This window comes from Stegodyphus dumicola, chromosome 6 (genome assembly GCF_044657685.1).
Source record: "Stegodyphus dumicola isolate Sdum_Otavi_A_Nest chromosome 6, ASM4465768v1".
Lineage (NCBI taxonomy): Eukaryota > Metazoa > Arthropoda > Arachnida > Araneae > Eresidae > Stegodyphus > Stegodyphus dumicola.
This window is the reverse complement of record NC_140773.1, coordinates 143,604,321-143,621,559: the sequence shown is the minus strand read 5'-3', so window position 1 is coordinate 143,621,559 and position 17,239 is coordinate 143,604,321. Positions and strand designations below refer to the sequence as shown.

General features: G+C 32.2%; 1 protein-coding gene across 1 annotated transcript in view; it reads left to right on the top strand.

The window, feature by feature from the left end:
- Nucleotides 1–16,896, top strand: part of LOC118190551 (lysozyme-like) — a 43,892-nt gene extending 26,996 nt beyond the window's left edge. The window contains exons 2-5 of the mRNA XM_085817914.1: nucleotides 9,141–9,232; nucleotides 13,637–13,694; nucleotides 13,796–13,871; nucleotides 16,756–16,896. Of these exons, the coding sequence (XP_085674040.1) occupies nucleotides 9,141–9,232; nucleotides 13,637–13,694; nucleotides 13,796–13,871; nucleotides 16,756–16,840 (311 nt within the window). The 3' untranslated portion in view covers nucleotides 16,841–16,896. The remainder of the gene's footprint in view (nucleotides 1–9,140; nucleotides 9,233–13,636; nucleotides 13,695–13,795; nucleotides 13,872–16,755) is intronic.
- Nucleotides 16,897–17,239: the final 343 nt, after the last annotated feature.

The following is a 17,239-nucleotide window of genomic DNA, read 5'->3' as shown; positions in this document are numbered from 1 at the left end:
CATTCGTTGCCAATTTGCATCTTCTGGGTGGACACGAATTTGTCTGAACATCTTCTCTACATCGGCACATACTGCAATTTTGTGAGTTCTAAACCGTAGAAGAATTGGAAACAGCTCTTTCTGAACTCTTGGCCCAACCATCAAAATATCATTCAATGAAAGACCCGATGTCGTTTTAGCTGAAGCATCGAAAACAACTCTCAGTTTAGTCGTAGTACTCGATTCCTTTAATACGGCATGATGAGGCATGTAATACGTAAAGTCAATAAGAATCTCTCCCTCAGGCACTCCCTCCATATGTCTCAGCTCAAGGTATTCCCTCATGAAATCCTTATACTGTTCATATATCTGAGGCCTTTTTAGAAGTGAATTTTCTAAAGATTGGAATCTACGCATAGCTAATTGTCTGGAATCTCCAAGCTGAGAAGGCGGAGAGTGAAACGGTAATTTCACAGTATATACCCCACTTTCCTCTCTCGTATATGTAGATTTGAAATAATCTTCACATGCTCTCTCCGATTTAGTAAGCATGTCAAACGTAGGTACAGCATCCAATTTCCAAAAGTCAGACAGCATCTGATCAGTTTCCACTTGTATATTATTAACATAGATAGTAGGATTAATTTCTGTTGAATTATTCACACTACCTGAAATAATCCATCCTAGTTCAGAACGAGAAGCTACCGGTTTACCTTCTTCGCATTTAATTATTTCTCCCTTTAAAAGAGGTAAGGCAATATCTACGCCTAAAAGTATATCAACAGGCCCACTTTTGTAAAATGTTGGATCTGCTAACATTAAATCATTATATTCCTCAACGTACTTCTTATCCAATGTAAAATGCGGCAAAGTTCCAATAATTCTATTGATGATAAATACTGGTGCTTTAAATGACACTTTCGCCGGAAAATGCGGAACGAAATTTATTTCCGTAATCCCATTAGTTTTCGTATCCAAAGACCCTAAACATGAAATAAAAACTTTGGCATTTCTTCTTGCTAACCCTAGCCTTTGTACACAATCTTCTGAAATCAGGCTTGCTTGACTGCCAGGGTCAAGGAGGGCTCTACACAATTGGTATTCACCCGATGAATCTAACACTTTAATAACAGCCGTACATAATAAAACTTCACTCTGAAAATTAAAGTCTGAAACACAAGATTTAATTACTGGACTAGAACATGCGATATTCTTCCCTGACCCAGCCGATTGAGCGCGAGGTTCTGGCCCAGGGAAAAATGGCTTAGCCGTCACTGATAATTCATTCGAACTGTTCGTAACTCCTTTACGTGCCTTTGGTTCATTTTGAACTCTTTCGAAATGCAGTAGTGTGTGATGATTTTTAAAGCACTTTTTACATTTATGTGTACTTCTACACTCGAAAGCTTTATGGTTTGAAACCAAACAATTAAAACAAACATTATTTCTCTTGACAAAATTAACGCGTTCCTGAACATTCAGATTTAAAAACTTATTACATTTAAAAACTGAATGATCGGCTTTACAATACGTACACTGCGCGCGAATCTCTGAAGCCAATGAAGTTAATTTGTCTTTTGTGACTTGTTTTTTAACACCTTGCGTTTTACCTGCTTGCAAGGTTCTGGCATGAGATTTCAAGAACTCTAGCAGATTATTAAGTGTTGGTATTTCCTCACTCTTTAATGTTCTTTCCCACCATCCTCTCGTCGGAGAATCCAATTTAAACTGTACTATTAACATTAAAATAGTATCCGCGAATTGCTCCACTTTGAATCCTAGATTTTCAAACGAACATACACACTCTCTTACAGTGTCTACTAACGCTAATATCTGACTAGGAATTTCAGATTGTAAATTTGATAAATACAAGATTTTCTTTAATAACGATGAAAGTAATTCTCTCTTATGTGAAAATCTTTGACACAATAAATGCCACGCTATTTCGAAATTCCTGTCACAAATAGTTAAAGCTTGAACAATCCGCAAAGCATCTCCTTTTAAAGAACCCTTTAAATATTGTAGCTTTTGTGCACCTGATAAACGGTCATTATCCACTATCGCCGTTTTAAATAAATCAAAAAATGATAACCATTCTTCAGTACTGCCACTAAATACAGGAAGAGTTAGCTTAGGTAAGCGTATACTCGCTATTTCACAAGATTTAGTTTCCACACTAATGTCTTTAACATTCTTAATTCTGGTTAGCATTAAAATTAACTCATCACCAGTATCTTGTACGACCTGTTGTTCTTCTATAAATACATCAATATCTTTTTCTTCACACACTACAAATATGTTACTAAAAATATCCGAAAGTTCGGTCATTAAGTCATTTAATCTAGATTTAAAAAGTTCTAACTGATCAACATCAGTAGAATCGTAAGTCACGGTAATTTTCTCTTTCAGTTTACTTAACTTAGCTTTAGCTACACGCTTTTTAGTCTTAAGCGTTGTAAATTCCATTATCTAATAAGAAAGATAAAAAAATACACTGACTCACCAAATTTTTTGCGACTCCGGCTCGACGGACCATTAAACATGTACGTTCCGTTGTTAAAAATAGTGGACTGTAAATTAACTTGATGTTACTTCAGTATAGAACCCAAAAAACCTCAGACTCCTAACTTGACCGAAACTTCTTTATTGACTTTCAAATAGTAAGTTAGTTGAGGAACGGCGAAAACCACACAAACTCCGACTTCAGTGGCGGCTTACCAACACAAACTCAGAAGAACCTCTGCCTAGTTGAAACTCCAGTAATTCACAGCAACCTCAAAGCTCTAAACGCGAGCTTTAAAAACCTAACAAATTTGCGTCTGCGCCGCTCCTCGGTACAAAGAAAGAAATACAATTTGCATAACATCGAACAATCTTGGCAACTTTATATGTTGATTCAGTATCCAGGTTACCTACCAGTGGCTGATTGATAAAACTGCTCATATGTTCAGCTGGTGGTTTGAGTTTATTTTCTGACATAAAAAATTTTAAAAGGCATCCCCCATGTTTATTTTACTATAATCGAAAAATCAAATAATTGCTACTCTGTTTATAGGTACTAAATGTTAAAATATTTTAAATGCTTCCTTTAATTTGCATTCTAATAGTCATTTGTTTAAATTTAATTATGAATTATATTCACATATAGTAATTGTGAGTGTTTTTTTTATTTTAGGTGCTATGAAAGGCAATGACAGAGATCCAATTTATCAAGAGTTCTTATATACATAAGAATACATGGATATAAGATTGTTTTTCATGAATTCAAATAAAATGTGATAAATTGGATTAATAAAAACTATTTTGAATTTTGAAAAGTGGTTTTCCTCTGTTAATCATAATATAGTGCCATAAATTTCTGAATGTGTTTATTTTTCATCCAAATAAATAGCTTAACAAAAATTTGTCATATTAATAGATATTGCATAATTTAGCATTATTATAAATATTTATTATGGCAGATTTAGCTGAACTACTTTTTTAGTCTCTTTGCAGATGAAGTCACAAAGGTAAGTGGTTAGATATTTTTCTGTATTCCCCATTAAGTAATTTTATCCGGTAAATTATCATTACTTATATACTAAAGGTGAAAGAATAAGCTTTCCTTGAAGATACAAAAATTTGCAGATATTTCAAAAAATTGGTATACGTAAAAAAGTTCTTAAATTGCCACATATGCGAAACTGAAAATGTTATATATGAAATAGTTCAAAAATATAAATATTTTCACTATTTTTTAACTATAATTCACTGCATTTGTTATATATAATCACAGTTTAAGGTAGCAGTGCTTTTCTCACTGTGATTTCTCATGTATTTTGATTCATAAATACACGTACATAAATCCACGTATTTTGATTTCTCTTTTGAGACCGAATAAAAAATGAACTAAACATTCTCGTTGACATTGAGAGTTGAATAAAAGCTCACCTCAAAATAAAATGAATTAATAAATTTATGGAAAATTTTACATTGCATATATTGAGCAGAAAGAGTAAACTGAATATACTTAATGGAATTAATAATTGGTAGAGTTGATAGCAGAATAAAATGCCTTAATTGCATGGTAAACAGTAGATCTTTTGAACTTTTTCTATGTTGCGTAAACTGCAGATTTAAATTTTTGATATTGATTGTCATATAAATGGCAATTACTGTTTTATTTTGCTCTGAAATGAATGGTTAGTAATAAAATTCTGGATGAGACAACCTTTAACATGCGCTAGAATTTACAGTTTAATTTGGTGCTGATTTCAACGGGTAAATTTCATTTTACTGAATTTTGCGTAAAATAATACCAATGAGCAGAAAGAGTAAACTGAATATACTTACTGGAATTAATAATTGGTAGAGTTGATAGCAGAATAAAATGCCTTAATTGCATGGTAAACAGTAGATCTTTTGAACTTTTTCTATGTTGCGTAAAATGCAGATTTAAATTTTTGATATTGATTGTCATATAAATGGCAATTACTGTTTTATTTTGCTCTGAAATGAATGGTTAGTAATAAAATTCTGGATGAGACAACCTTTAACATGCGCCAGAATTTACAGTTTAATTTGGTGCTGATTTCAACGGGTAAATTTCATTTTACTGAATTTTGCGTAAAATAATACCAATGAACCATTGCAAATTATTTTCAGAACATTTTTTTTTAATCTAAAAGGGCTATTAGTTTTGAAATGTGACTTCATATCATCAGTCGTAAACTTGTTTCGCTTTTCATTCAAGTCTTGCCATTTGGCAAAATTTAACATATTTACCTTTAAAATCTAATATATTATTGACTAACAAGCCAAGCTATTTAAAAGCATTACACACAGTTCTTAACAATGCTTTTTTAAATTTTTAATCTGATTGATTTAAAATGCATTTAATTCATGATATATCTAATTGAAAACATTTTAATATTTCTACATAATTACATGATATATTTCTTCATTTTTCAAATATATAGAAGGTATATAACTTTCTGGTGTCAGTATCTTATAAAATGTTTTGCTATTTCCACTGCCCCATTTGTATTGATAATCTATGCATTCATAAACTTTTAGCCTCTTTGACTGCTAAAATCTGAGGCCTTTCAGATTTCTTTTTTTAATTGTGTGAGCAGAAAGATAGAATTTTAGAAGAGCTTCTTGAGTTACCTTTTGAATGATATAAAGAATTGTTAACATAATGTCAAATTTTTACAACTAAATATTAAATATATAAAAACCCTCCAGCATTCTCATGTTACGAAAACATATTTATTTATTCTGAGGCTAGGAATTGGTTTAGTTTTAAAAATACAATTTATTCCTTTTAACAATTTCCCAACAGTGTCATCAAAACACTATAAATTCCTTACATGTTTTAAAGAAAGATGATTCATTTATGTAAAGATTATTAAATGAGTAATTTTATTATTTAATTTTTAATACAAATTAACTGAAATTAGAAACTGATTTTGTAAAATAATTTAATTATGAATAATTCAATTTGGGGGCTATTGGATGTTTAAAAATGATCAAAAGATTTTTAATATCTAAAAATAAAAGCAAAATTTACAGTTTTAATATTTTGTATTAATAATTCATTTTAATTTCCTTGCTCAGTTTTAATATATTCACAAATTCAGATTTAAAACAAAATAAGTTGTATAAATATTTTCAACATTTCTGATTTTTCCATAGTAACCATAGGAGAACGATTTGAGACTATCTGTGTAAAAAAAAAAGGTTTTAGATCATCACACCTTCACATACTTTCACTGGAATTTTCCTCTGTATATATACTGGGATGTGACACTAAGCAGTTGAGAGTATGTATTTAAGAGGTTAAAGGGATATTGTAACTAGTGTTTCAAATCCTGATAACATCCCATACGCTGTCGGTGGGACGTAGATAGGATGTCCTAAGGATATACTGGGATGTGACATTAAGCGCTCAGGAGGATGAGTTTAGGAGGAAATTGGGATATTACGGGATGTCCTGAGGATGTAGTAAGTAGGACTTTAAATCCTAATAACAACCCATATGCCGTCGATGGGACATAGAAAGGATGTTTTTAGGATATAATGGGATGTGCTTAGGAGGTTTGTGGGATGTCCTGAGGATGTAGTAAGTAGGAGTTCATATCTTAATAACATCCCGCACGCTGTCGATGGGACTTGGTTAGGATGTCCTGAGGATATCCCGGGATGTGACATTAAGCACTCGGGAGGAGGTTCGCGGGATATTCCGGGATGTCCTGAGGATGTGCGCATATCCCGCGAGCAACATCCTTGGGATATCCCAAGGATGTTTTTGTGCTATGTGGGACGATGAAACTTTTCGTTTTATTATAAATATCTTTGTTATCATATGCACATAAAATGTAAGCGAAGAAAATAGAATATACTTAAATTTAATAAAGAATAAAAAATAATTTCCAACATTCATTTATTGAGATAATCTAATAGACATACATAACAGCAATATTTAAAAAACGCGAATTATACAGTGTTTGGAAGAAAGTTACCAAACGACAAGTAATAAAACTGCAATTTGCAATCAATAAAAAAAATTTCAGTGTTTTTTTAATATTACACATTTAAATATCGTAAAATTATAGATTACAATATTTCACAGTAATCCCTTAACACTAATGTTTCCTTAACACTAATTTTTCGATCATATGCGGAAAGTCTGAGAACCAACCTGTTCGTATAATATGAGTGATACGATATAGCACTTAGGACGTTACAACCGAATCCGTGTATCCAAATATTGCACCGTTGGATCACTGAAAATTGGAGAACACCACCATGTAAGTTTAATCACCAGAAACATAAAACACCAAAACAGAACACTATTTCACTGTAGGACGATTTTAACATATTGCATTGTAGAGCAGATATTCACAAACAAAATAAGCAGAAATTCGGCATTGCCACCATGATTTCTCCTCAATTTAAAATAAAGCGTCATCATTATATTCTTTTCCATCATTCTCTTGCTGTATTGAAGCTCTCCAGTATTTAATTCCGACGGTGAATTACAAAACTGTGAAGAAAATATTTCTGAAAATAAAATATGCCGTTAACTAAAAATCTTTTTTAAATGGCATAGAAGAATTATTTCAACTGAATAGAATTACGAACAATGTTCACAAGATTATATTTACAAAAAATATTTATCGTGCTCGCTAAAACATTTGTAATGTCAATATCGCCAAATCCCGAGTGTACCGTATACTAAAATTAAACCAAGTATTTTTAAATGCATGGAGATGGACAAAAACATAACAAACAGTTCATCAGAACTTTTATAGGTAATGAATTTCGTATTTTTGTTCACAGTTTCTCTAATGTTGATTTCAACATTTATTAGTAATTTATCAAAGCCATTAATTTTGTCGTTTTGCATTAAAAGTTTAATATTTCTTTCTCCTTTTCCATTAATTTTCCGTCAGATATTTTGGACAGCCGTTAAATATGCATGGATATGCAACGTATTTTAACATTGGACGTTTTGTCAGAATTCTTAAAATCGCCCCATTTATAATCGTGAATACATCTTCACGCACAATCATAACTTCGCGAAAATTGTACTTTTTGCTCTGTATGCGGTAAAAATGTTTCATATTATGACAGCATATCAATTCAAATAAATTCGTCCTTACTTCAAAAATAATAACTGAAGTCATATTTCAGCAGTAAAATAATTGATAACATGTGATTTGCATTGATTTCAGAAATATGATTTTTTAAAATATATAAAATGCATAACTTAATAACTTACTTTATAGATTAGTTTCATTTTTAAATATTTTGCTATAATATTTATAAAAAAATATTTTAAGTTTTAATTATTTTAACAAAATTTTAACAATAATTTAGCACGTATTTTAGTACTAATTAAATTTAATAATTCAAGTATTTATATTAAATTTATATTTCATTAGATGAATCTACCTTAAATTAATATATTTAGATGAAATAAAGTAATGAAACATTGCAAAATAAATTTTATGCAGACTTCCGATTCTTGAAAGAGCAGATTTGATCTCTTTTCGTTCTAAAAGTAACGCTGATGAACTATGAAAAAGATGCTAAAACGACCACGTATAAAAGCTATCATATCATAACGTTTCAGCAACTTCGGCAAATTGCCAAGATGCAACGGCAAATATTTTGCGTCTTCGCAACGTTGTAAAGACATCGTAAAAGTTACCACGACCACTTTGCAACCTCTCGGACCAGTTTGCAACGTCGTTACGACGTTGCCGTGTTACTTGAGTTCACACTAGTTATACCCATTATGATGGCGTATGCAGAATCTGAATTCATCTGAGAAGTCAACACTTTTTCATTCCTGTGTCCAGTGTCGTCATTTCTCATACCAATGTAGTCGAGGAAATTTCCTTTTTAGCGTGGCTTTACAATCCTGAAGACAACACTTTCTCCTCTCGGGGCTTAGCAGCCCCAGTTGTTGGGATCCTTGCATAGCGTTCAATACGGCCCTCTCAAATCCATCGATTCCATATTCACCTGAGAGTCGTGCGATCCTGATCAAGACAAGCGGCAATGTTGCGGAACGATAAACCACAGTCCGGATAGGACACGATCCTGCCGCGGTGGAATTCTGATACATGCTCATACAGAACAGTTAAAGTTAAAAGGAGACTTCCAAATGAGAAACCGGCTGCACTGTCTTATATATATATATATATACAACGTAGTCAGCGTCACTGATACCGTAATTCACCTCCTTCTTACTCTTGTCCTTCATTCGGTATTCTTCACTTTACAATGTCAACTTTGCATCCAGCTTGCTGCGGGAGATCTAGTAGCAAATTTAAGTTTGTTCATGCCATCGTCAATATTCAACATGCTGATAAGCCCTTTAGTCGCTGCGGACCATTTCTGTCGATGGCGAAAAGGTAAAAGAATCATTTATGAAATACTGTTCAATTGTTAGTGGTCAAATCTGGAGAGTGGAAAATATACGGGATTTTCAGGGTCATCTAATTTTGTATTTAAAAATAATCCTTATGAAAACTTTTCAATCATACAAAATATATGTCTATGTTACTTGATCCCGCCCAGTGTTAACACTTTTTGCCATTGAATGAGAAACAAAATATTTCTGTTTTGATATTACATTGAAAACTTAATGATATATTGTTCTTATCTAGGGGTTTGTCTGGCGAAATTTGCAAGTGGATTTAATACTCAGGCACTGCATGGAACATACAGCGATGGCAGTGATGATTTTGGGATCTTTCAGGTACAGTTTTTCGTAATATGACAAAGCAATTATATCTGAATAATCGGAATAATACTAACAACTACTGGATATAGAAGAGGCACCGAAGCAGAAAGCTGTCTAATTTACCTCTTCAGCTGAGCAATAATTAGCCTTATCTCCTATTTATCATAATTTTTGTTCATAGAATTCTCTTCGCTTCATCAAAATATCTTTAATTCTTAATTTTTAGATCTGTCTTCTATTTGAATGTCATCATAAAAGAAAGACCACTTTTGAGAAATCTTAAATTAATGCTACCTAAAAAGATTAAGAATTGTTATGAGCCGCCTAACTGGGATAGTGGTTAATGATTCTGATTACAGTACCAAAGAGCCCCGGTTTGAATCCCTGAGAAAGCACGGATGTTTGTAAATGTATAGTGTTTGTGTAGCATAAAGGCACTCTAAATATCCGGATAGCCGGAAGTCCTCTCAAGAGGTTCCTGGTAGGGAAAAAGGGGGTGGGAGACTCTTGGACCTGTCCCCCAAGGATGCTCTTCTTAAAAACTGGAAGCAGAACTGAGCGTCGTACTCTCATCGTATGGTGCCCAAGATTCTTGCCAATAACAGGCGCAACTTGCCTCCTTTCACGATGAATTTCGTGGGCTTGCTCTGATGTCCCACAAGCGAGATTAGTAATAACAGCAATAATAATTGATTCTTCATTCATGCTAACGTTTTCGGTTGAATTTAGACAGTTAAAGGCGAAGTCAGTAAATAAATAACTTAATTAATAAAAATTTCAAAATATGTATAGTTGCTATTGATCTGGAACAGTAAGTATTTAAAATTTAAGTCTTGTAGACACTACTAAACAAGTTAAAGAGTTATCGCAACGTCTGAAATATTATGACGATCTTGAAAATATTTAAATCTTGAACTTAAAACAGAAAGCATGATTTGGGCTACAGACCAAAAACCATCACTCGTTGCTAAATTAAATTTAGCAATAACAGACAATTCAATTAAATGCTGATAACGTAGTCTAAGACTAGACATTCGATAAGGTAAGCTATGCGCTAACTCAAATTAAAGAATCGACTAGCGAGAGAATACCAAATCCGGAATGCCACTTTTAGATAGAGCTGGTAAAATGTTTAAGAGCGAATGCGAGTACCATATCTCTCTCTCTGTAAGATTCAAAACCCCAGTTTAAATACGCTCAAAGCTAATTTGCATTCTGGTGAGGAATATGGAAAGCAAAAATTGTAGCGAAAATTAAAATCACTAATTAAGGTACTAATTGGTTAATTAACATGGGATATGTTATAAATAAATAAATTAAAATTAAAAAAATTCGTAAAATAAGAATAGCTATTGAAACACAAAGCTAATAGTGAATAAAAGGCATACAACAGAATAGTAAATATTAAATTTTTTACATGATGTGATAGGTTCGAAACGTACAATTGATGCACAGATTTAAACGTCTTCAGTATGCAAAATATTTTTAGATTCTCCATTCTCTCAGGTACTGTTGATCGAATCTCATACATAATATTCCGAGTAAAAAATTTTCCCAAAGCATATGGTTAGGTATGTTATTGTTAGTCATGTCTTCCTTTTGAGTCTGCATGACTTCAGACTACTTTTTTTACCACCTGTCTGCTATCAACATAGGTCTACAGGATTTTCAAATTATTACTTCGAGTCTACAGCAGGGTTAAACAGAAGGGCTAGTTCATGACGCGTGCCTCATATGAGGAGTTAAACAGAAGTAATCTGACGTCACTGTGATGCATGTGCTCTGATTTCAAGCGTTTGAAACTATAGTTGCATTCTGATAGGAGGCGATTTTCTGGAGGTCGCATATCCCAAAATAATTTTAATCATATATATTTGTTTTCTAATAATGTAAATATTTAAAATAATTTATATATATGCGAATATATGGAATAATAAAAGCGAGGAAAAGCCGGAACACTGTTGATGCGTACTTTGATCCATATTGAAGAATTCTGATTGCGTGGTATGCTAACACGTTGACTTGGTAATATTTAAAGAACTTGGCAGTCGAGGCGGTTTTAATTCCATTTTTATTTTCCAGTTGACATTTGTGGCCACAATCACTTGGCACTAGCCGTGCTTTTTTACAGAACATTTACATTTTTGATATTATTGCAAAAGCAAGCAAGACGGTGAAGTTACATCCTAGCAGGGTAGAAAGCGAAGCTGAAGTATGTAGTTATGCAAGATGGAAGCACACGAAGAGAAAGATTTTGTTTAAAGTTTCAGTTTCCAATTATTACGTCATCAGCGCTGCGCAAGCCTTAGAATGATTTAAAAATGAAGCAATCCAGAGAAGTAATTATGATTTTTAAAACAGAGAGGGAGAATTAATGCTTTACCCGCGTTAGTTTAAATTATAATTTTGATTTACATATTTTTTATCTTACATATTTATATAGTTTTAGTCAATTTTCCTATTAAATTCTATATTGTAAAGTATTGTTTATGTAATATTGTTTCTTGCCGTAACATATATAGAAATAAGAAAGGAAGTGATATTTTATCTCATGATTTCCCCAATGACAATTTGCTTTTGACGAAAGAATGGACACATAAATGCTGAAGACAGGATTCTATTAATGTGAAGAGCGCAAGAATTTGAATGTAATTGCCTCTTTAATTAGTAAACCAGAGAAATATTATCCTGAATTTAATAGAGATGCAATTCATTTATTTTGCAGAGTGCGAACTTTTATTAGGATACGTTTCTTAAATAGAAATACGTATGTTTTCCAAAGGAAAGCAACTCAAAAGGTAAAAAAAGTCTATTGCTTCGAATGTGGGGGCTAATAAATAATATTTGAACAACTTGTAATTTCAGTGCGACTGTGCAAATAAGTATTTATATTATTTGCATTTCTATATATTTTAATTTGAAATATTTCTAGATGACATTTTAGAACTTAAAGCATATTTCAAATGAAGATTAGTTTAAGCACTTGTTAAAGTTGTAAATTTATCTTTTTTGTATTCTTAATTGTATTCTTTGTAACTAAATACTGATTCGATTTTATGCTGGCTTAGTATTCTAGATAAATTATAATAGTATAAAACATCAAAGAATTGGCATAAAGAGACTTGCCATCTTATAAGGTATTTCTACCGCCTTCTTAGCATGCCTTCATAGTGTAGTAGTAAGCACGCTCGGCGCGTATTCGAGAGGCTTGTGGTTCGAGTCCCAGCGACGGCATTGCTCATTTTTATATCGCCTGATTCCAAAATTCCTAATGTCTATACAGTGGCACCCGAACTAAAAGAGGGTGAATGACGATTCTTCACCACCAGGATTTGGCGATTGGATCCGCTAAATCCCCAGTCGCCCTTTAAAAGAAGGAGTATATAATAAGGTATTTCTTCCGCCTTCATAACATACCTTCATAGTGTCGTGATCAGCACGCTCGGTGCGTATTCGAGAGGCCCGTGGTTCGAGTCTCAGCGAAAGCGTTGTTAATTTTTCATCTCTCCTGCTTCCAAAAAATACCTAATGTCTCTACAACCTTAGCTCCCACTTTAAAACATTAAATAATTCATTTAGGTACTGTAAGGCTGTTTTGTCAAAATTACGACAACAATCTTAGATATTGTATTTATTTAAATGTAAATGTAGATGTGAGTATAAGTTAAAAATTGTTTTAAAAATATCTGTTATTGAACGGAATTGGAAGAGAAACATACCAATGTAAAATTTAGAATTATAGAAAAAACATCAACCTTAGATTGGCAGAAATTTTGAATAAAGCTATCGATTTTAAGGGAAATCAAACAAAAGTCTTTAGCAGCAGGAAAAGTAGAATTGCGATATACGTTTAAAACTGTGCAATGTATGGTTGCTTTTTGCCTAACTTTAAATAGCTGTTATTATAATTATCTTAGAATCAGTAGTAGAATTCTCTCAGTTAGTATGCAGAAAAGAAATAATTATAAATAAATGCGCATTTAAAAAAAACGGCCAGTTTAAAAGGAAAACTTTACGTTAAAAGAATAGCCCATTTTATCTATTATTTTAAAAGAGTGAATATTATGAACTTTTTTTTAATGTTCAGTGTAAAATGCATAGAGCAGCAACATTGTCTGTTCCAAATTATAGATACCTTTCACATACAGTTCATTTCAAATGCTGGTTCTTCAAATTAGAAACGCTAACTTCTAGGTTGTAAACTACAATACTTCTCGGCACTCAGTTGTCAGCATGACTACGGATCTACAGACTTCCGAACTAGTGCGGGTAACCTCAATGGGGTATAATATATCTTTTTGTTTACTCTTCTATTTCGAGTACCTATTTCTTTACTATTTTATTTTTTTTTCCTATTTGAAATTAAACAATGTTGTTTTATAAATTTATAGTTGTTGAGAACTTTTTTTAACAATGCAGATAAATGACAAATATTGCAGAAAAGGAGCAAAAGTAACTTGTGGTGTCAACTGTACAGGTATATATTATATATATATTTCTTACTTTCATCTTTTACTTTTATCTTACCAAAATTTTTCTAACAAAGTAATTAATTCAACATTTTTTTTTTTTTTTCAGATCTTGTTTCTGATGATATTGTTCCAAGTGCTAAGTGCGCGACAGAAATACATAAGAGAGAGGGATTTTCACATTGGTAAGAAATTCCATTACCTCCTGCCCCCAATATAAAAAAAAAAAAATGGTACTGTCTGACGTATACTTACTTCATATTTTTTCACACTTACATTTTATAATGGGGATATCTAGGTAATTTTATAAATAGATGCTACTGAATACTTTAACGCATGGTTCAGTATCAATCAAACAATGGAAGTTTTTTTTTAAACAAAATTCCGTCTCATCTTATTGGCATAAGTTTACTATTATAACATTTTATTCATTTTGAAATAATCTGTCGTAAGAAGAAAAAAAGGTATACCTTTTACAAAAAAAAAAAAAAAAAAAAAAAAAAAAAAAAAAAGGAAAAGGAAAAGACGGATATTTGCCACATTTTCTAGAAATGCGTCTACCTTTTTTATAAAACTAATGCTTTAATTATCAAATATGCTTTCACCATTACGTCAATGTTTAGGATGGACGAAATGTCCTTTTACCTTGTGTTCTACCTTCCTGTGGTCGTTCATCTGTGACATCTGTACTGCGACAGTCTCAGCTGCAGGGGGAATATTATCCAGAGTCCGGATGGGTACGGGCAGTTTGACGGTTAGTCATCCTCCAGATTCATGACACTCTTCTTCGCGTGTCTGAGATATATAAAATGTCAGCAGCCATGTATTGGTGCTCAGGGCGTTGCTTCAAGTGAAATAAATTTCACTCCTGTTATAGGAGCTTCTGATAAACGCCTGCTCCCTTACATACATACTTAATACAGAGTACTTAAATACAGAGTAGAGTGATACGCACATGTAGTACGCATATGGTACGCATATGTAGTGCCTTGTGAGTGCAATTATTATTATATAAGGTATTAGTAATGTCATTATTATTTATATTTAATTATATTACATTATTATTATATTTAATATACGTATTCTTACTTTATTATTATTATTATTATTATTATTATTATTATTATTACAATTATTATTGCATTAGTACTACCTTGTATTTAAAACTGTAGGATTCTGCATAACTGACTTAGTATGAGCCCGAAACATCTGCGTGATTTGCTCCACCTTCGCAGCAAAGCATCATGAAAATTTAAGAAAGACTGCTCATAAGCAACAGCATATCTAGAGTGAATTTTCTGAAACACTACACAAATTGTGTCTATCAGTTGCTCAATGCCTGGTGTATGGAAGAACTAATTTTCCAGCGCCTTTTCTTTCGCGGATCTTTTACAGAAGGGCATCATCAAGTTCGCTGATATCAAAACGTCTTACAGGCTCCCGTAGTGAAGCTAGAAATTGCTCTGATCCACGACACATTCCGTAAGAAGGAAAATTTGATGAAGCACTCATGGTCCCTTTGAGTATTATGCATTGTTGCTCTGCCCTGTCCAAACAATGGCTACCTTTTGTCAAACAATAGCTACCTTTTGTTCTCAACTCTGTAAGCAATCAATCAATGATTGTTGTCAGATAACTTCGAGAACATACAGACAACAGACATCGGAAAAATAAGTATAAACCTAGACATCGGTAAAATAAGGACCAAGCAGGTAATCCGCAGTCATCTCTGCCTAAACCATAAAACTGAAGTCGATTGTGGTCGATCTCCTCAAGAAGGTCAGGATTATTTTTCGTCTATAAGGCATTCTGCTTTACTAATTGATCCAGACATCGGAAAAATAAGAGCCAAACAGGTATTCCGCAGTCATCTCTGCCTAAAACATAAAACTGAATTGGATTGTGCTGGATCTCCTCAAGAAGGTAAGGATTATTTTTTGCCTAAAAGACATTTCTGCTTACCAGAGCTGCAATATTTTGTACCTTCGTTAGAGAATATTCTTCCTGCGGAAAATTGTTGCAGCGGTGCACGGTTGTTAGGCTGTCAAACATGGATCAGGGAAGGTTTGAAAAGGTCGTCCGGTTTGTATATGTATTCGCTTTAATTTCATAGAACCTGATAAAGTAATTTTTTATCATGACTTATATAGATTCAAGGGAATTTTCGCCCATTTTATGAGTCTGAATTTTGCTTTATTTTGATTTATGATGACGGGTTTTTCATGCATCGATGGACGAAAAAACATTTCGGATTTTATGTATTTGCAATCAAATAAACATTAATAAGTGAAAATAATGATTAAATTTGCCTTTCCTAAAACAAACAAAAAAAAATCTTATGTCTTTTTTATTATAGGATCAAAAGTAACAATTTATATATTATTTTTTCTATTACAGTTCAAAATTTGTCTATTATAGGAGCAAAAATAGCAGTTATAGAAACTGTTATAATAAATAACTATTAAAGGAACAATTTGTTATAAACTGTTATGATTAAAATTTTATTTTATATTGTTAAAAATATGCAACTTTTAACTTAACAATTATATTTTATGGTGTCTCCATATTTAAGGGTAATTATTTAAGGTATCTATTAAAAATGGCTTTATTAAAATTCAAACAAATTATATTAACATAATTTATTTTATCTTTGTGACACCAGTTAGGTTTTTCTGCAATTTTACAATTCTTTGCAGACGAACTATTACTGTATGTAAAAAAAAAACACAATTTACTGTATATTTATTATTAAGTCTAGTTCCGCTAATACTTAATTCTTAGTTCTTAATATTAAAATATTCTTGTGCTTTTCAGTTTCAGTCATCATCAAATTATTAAAATTGTATACATACGAATCTCGCTTTTTTTTCAACTGAAAATGTTCTCATAGCTTTAAAGTGTTATCTTAATTCCGTCCATTAATTACTTGGCCTAGCTCGTTACACTTTCTGTAGCTCTTCGAAATTTCCAAATCAAATATTTCAAACTAGAATCGCGGCAGGTTTTAATTTTTGTCTTTATGCAGCTGTTTCAATTACTTTATATTTGCTATGTTTATTTTTCTTATAGGCCTGCATGGAGGAACAACTGCAGAGACAAAAGTCCTACATGGTATATACGGAAATGCGAGTTGCAGTCGAATTCTAAATCATAGCTGTCGACTTAATCAATCTTCAGATAAAAGATGAAATAAACTGAAATACTGACAAATGCGTCTTCATAATTTTCAACTTTATTATTTAGATTCTTCTATACTTTGTCTCTTTTAATTTATAAAAGTAATATAGCTTTAAATAAATGTATATATATTTTCGAATTTTAGAAAAGAAGGGGGGAGAAACAGTTATACAGCAAGGGTAAAAGGGGTGCATGGGACAAGAAGGGCTGAGAACCACTGGAATAGAAGTAAGACTCATTTTACTCGTAATTACATTTTCTGCCAAAAATAGAATAAAATAAGCAATCATTTATTATCTGTAATTTTTTAGCTACTAAAAGTTGAAAAAGTACTTAAAATTATTTGTTCTCCATTTTATTCTTTTTTAAACGGTTT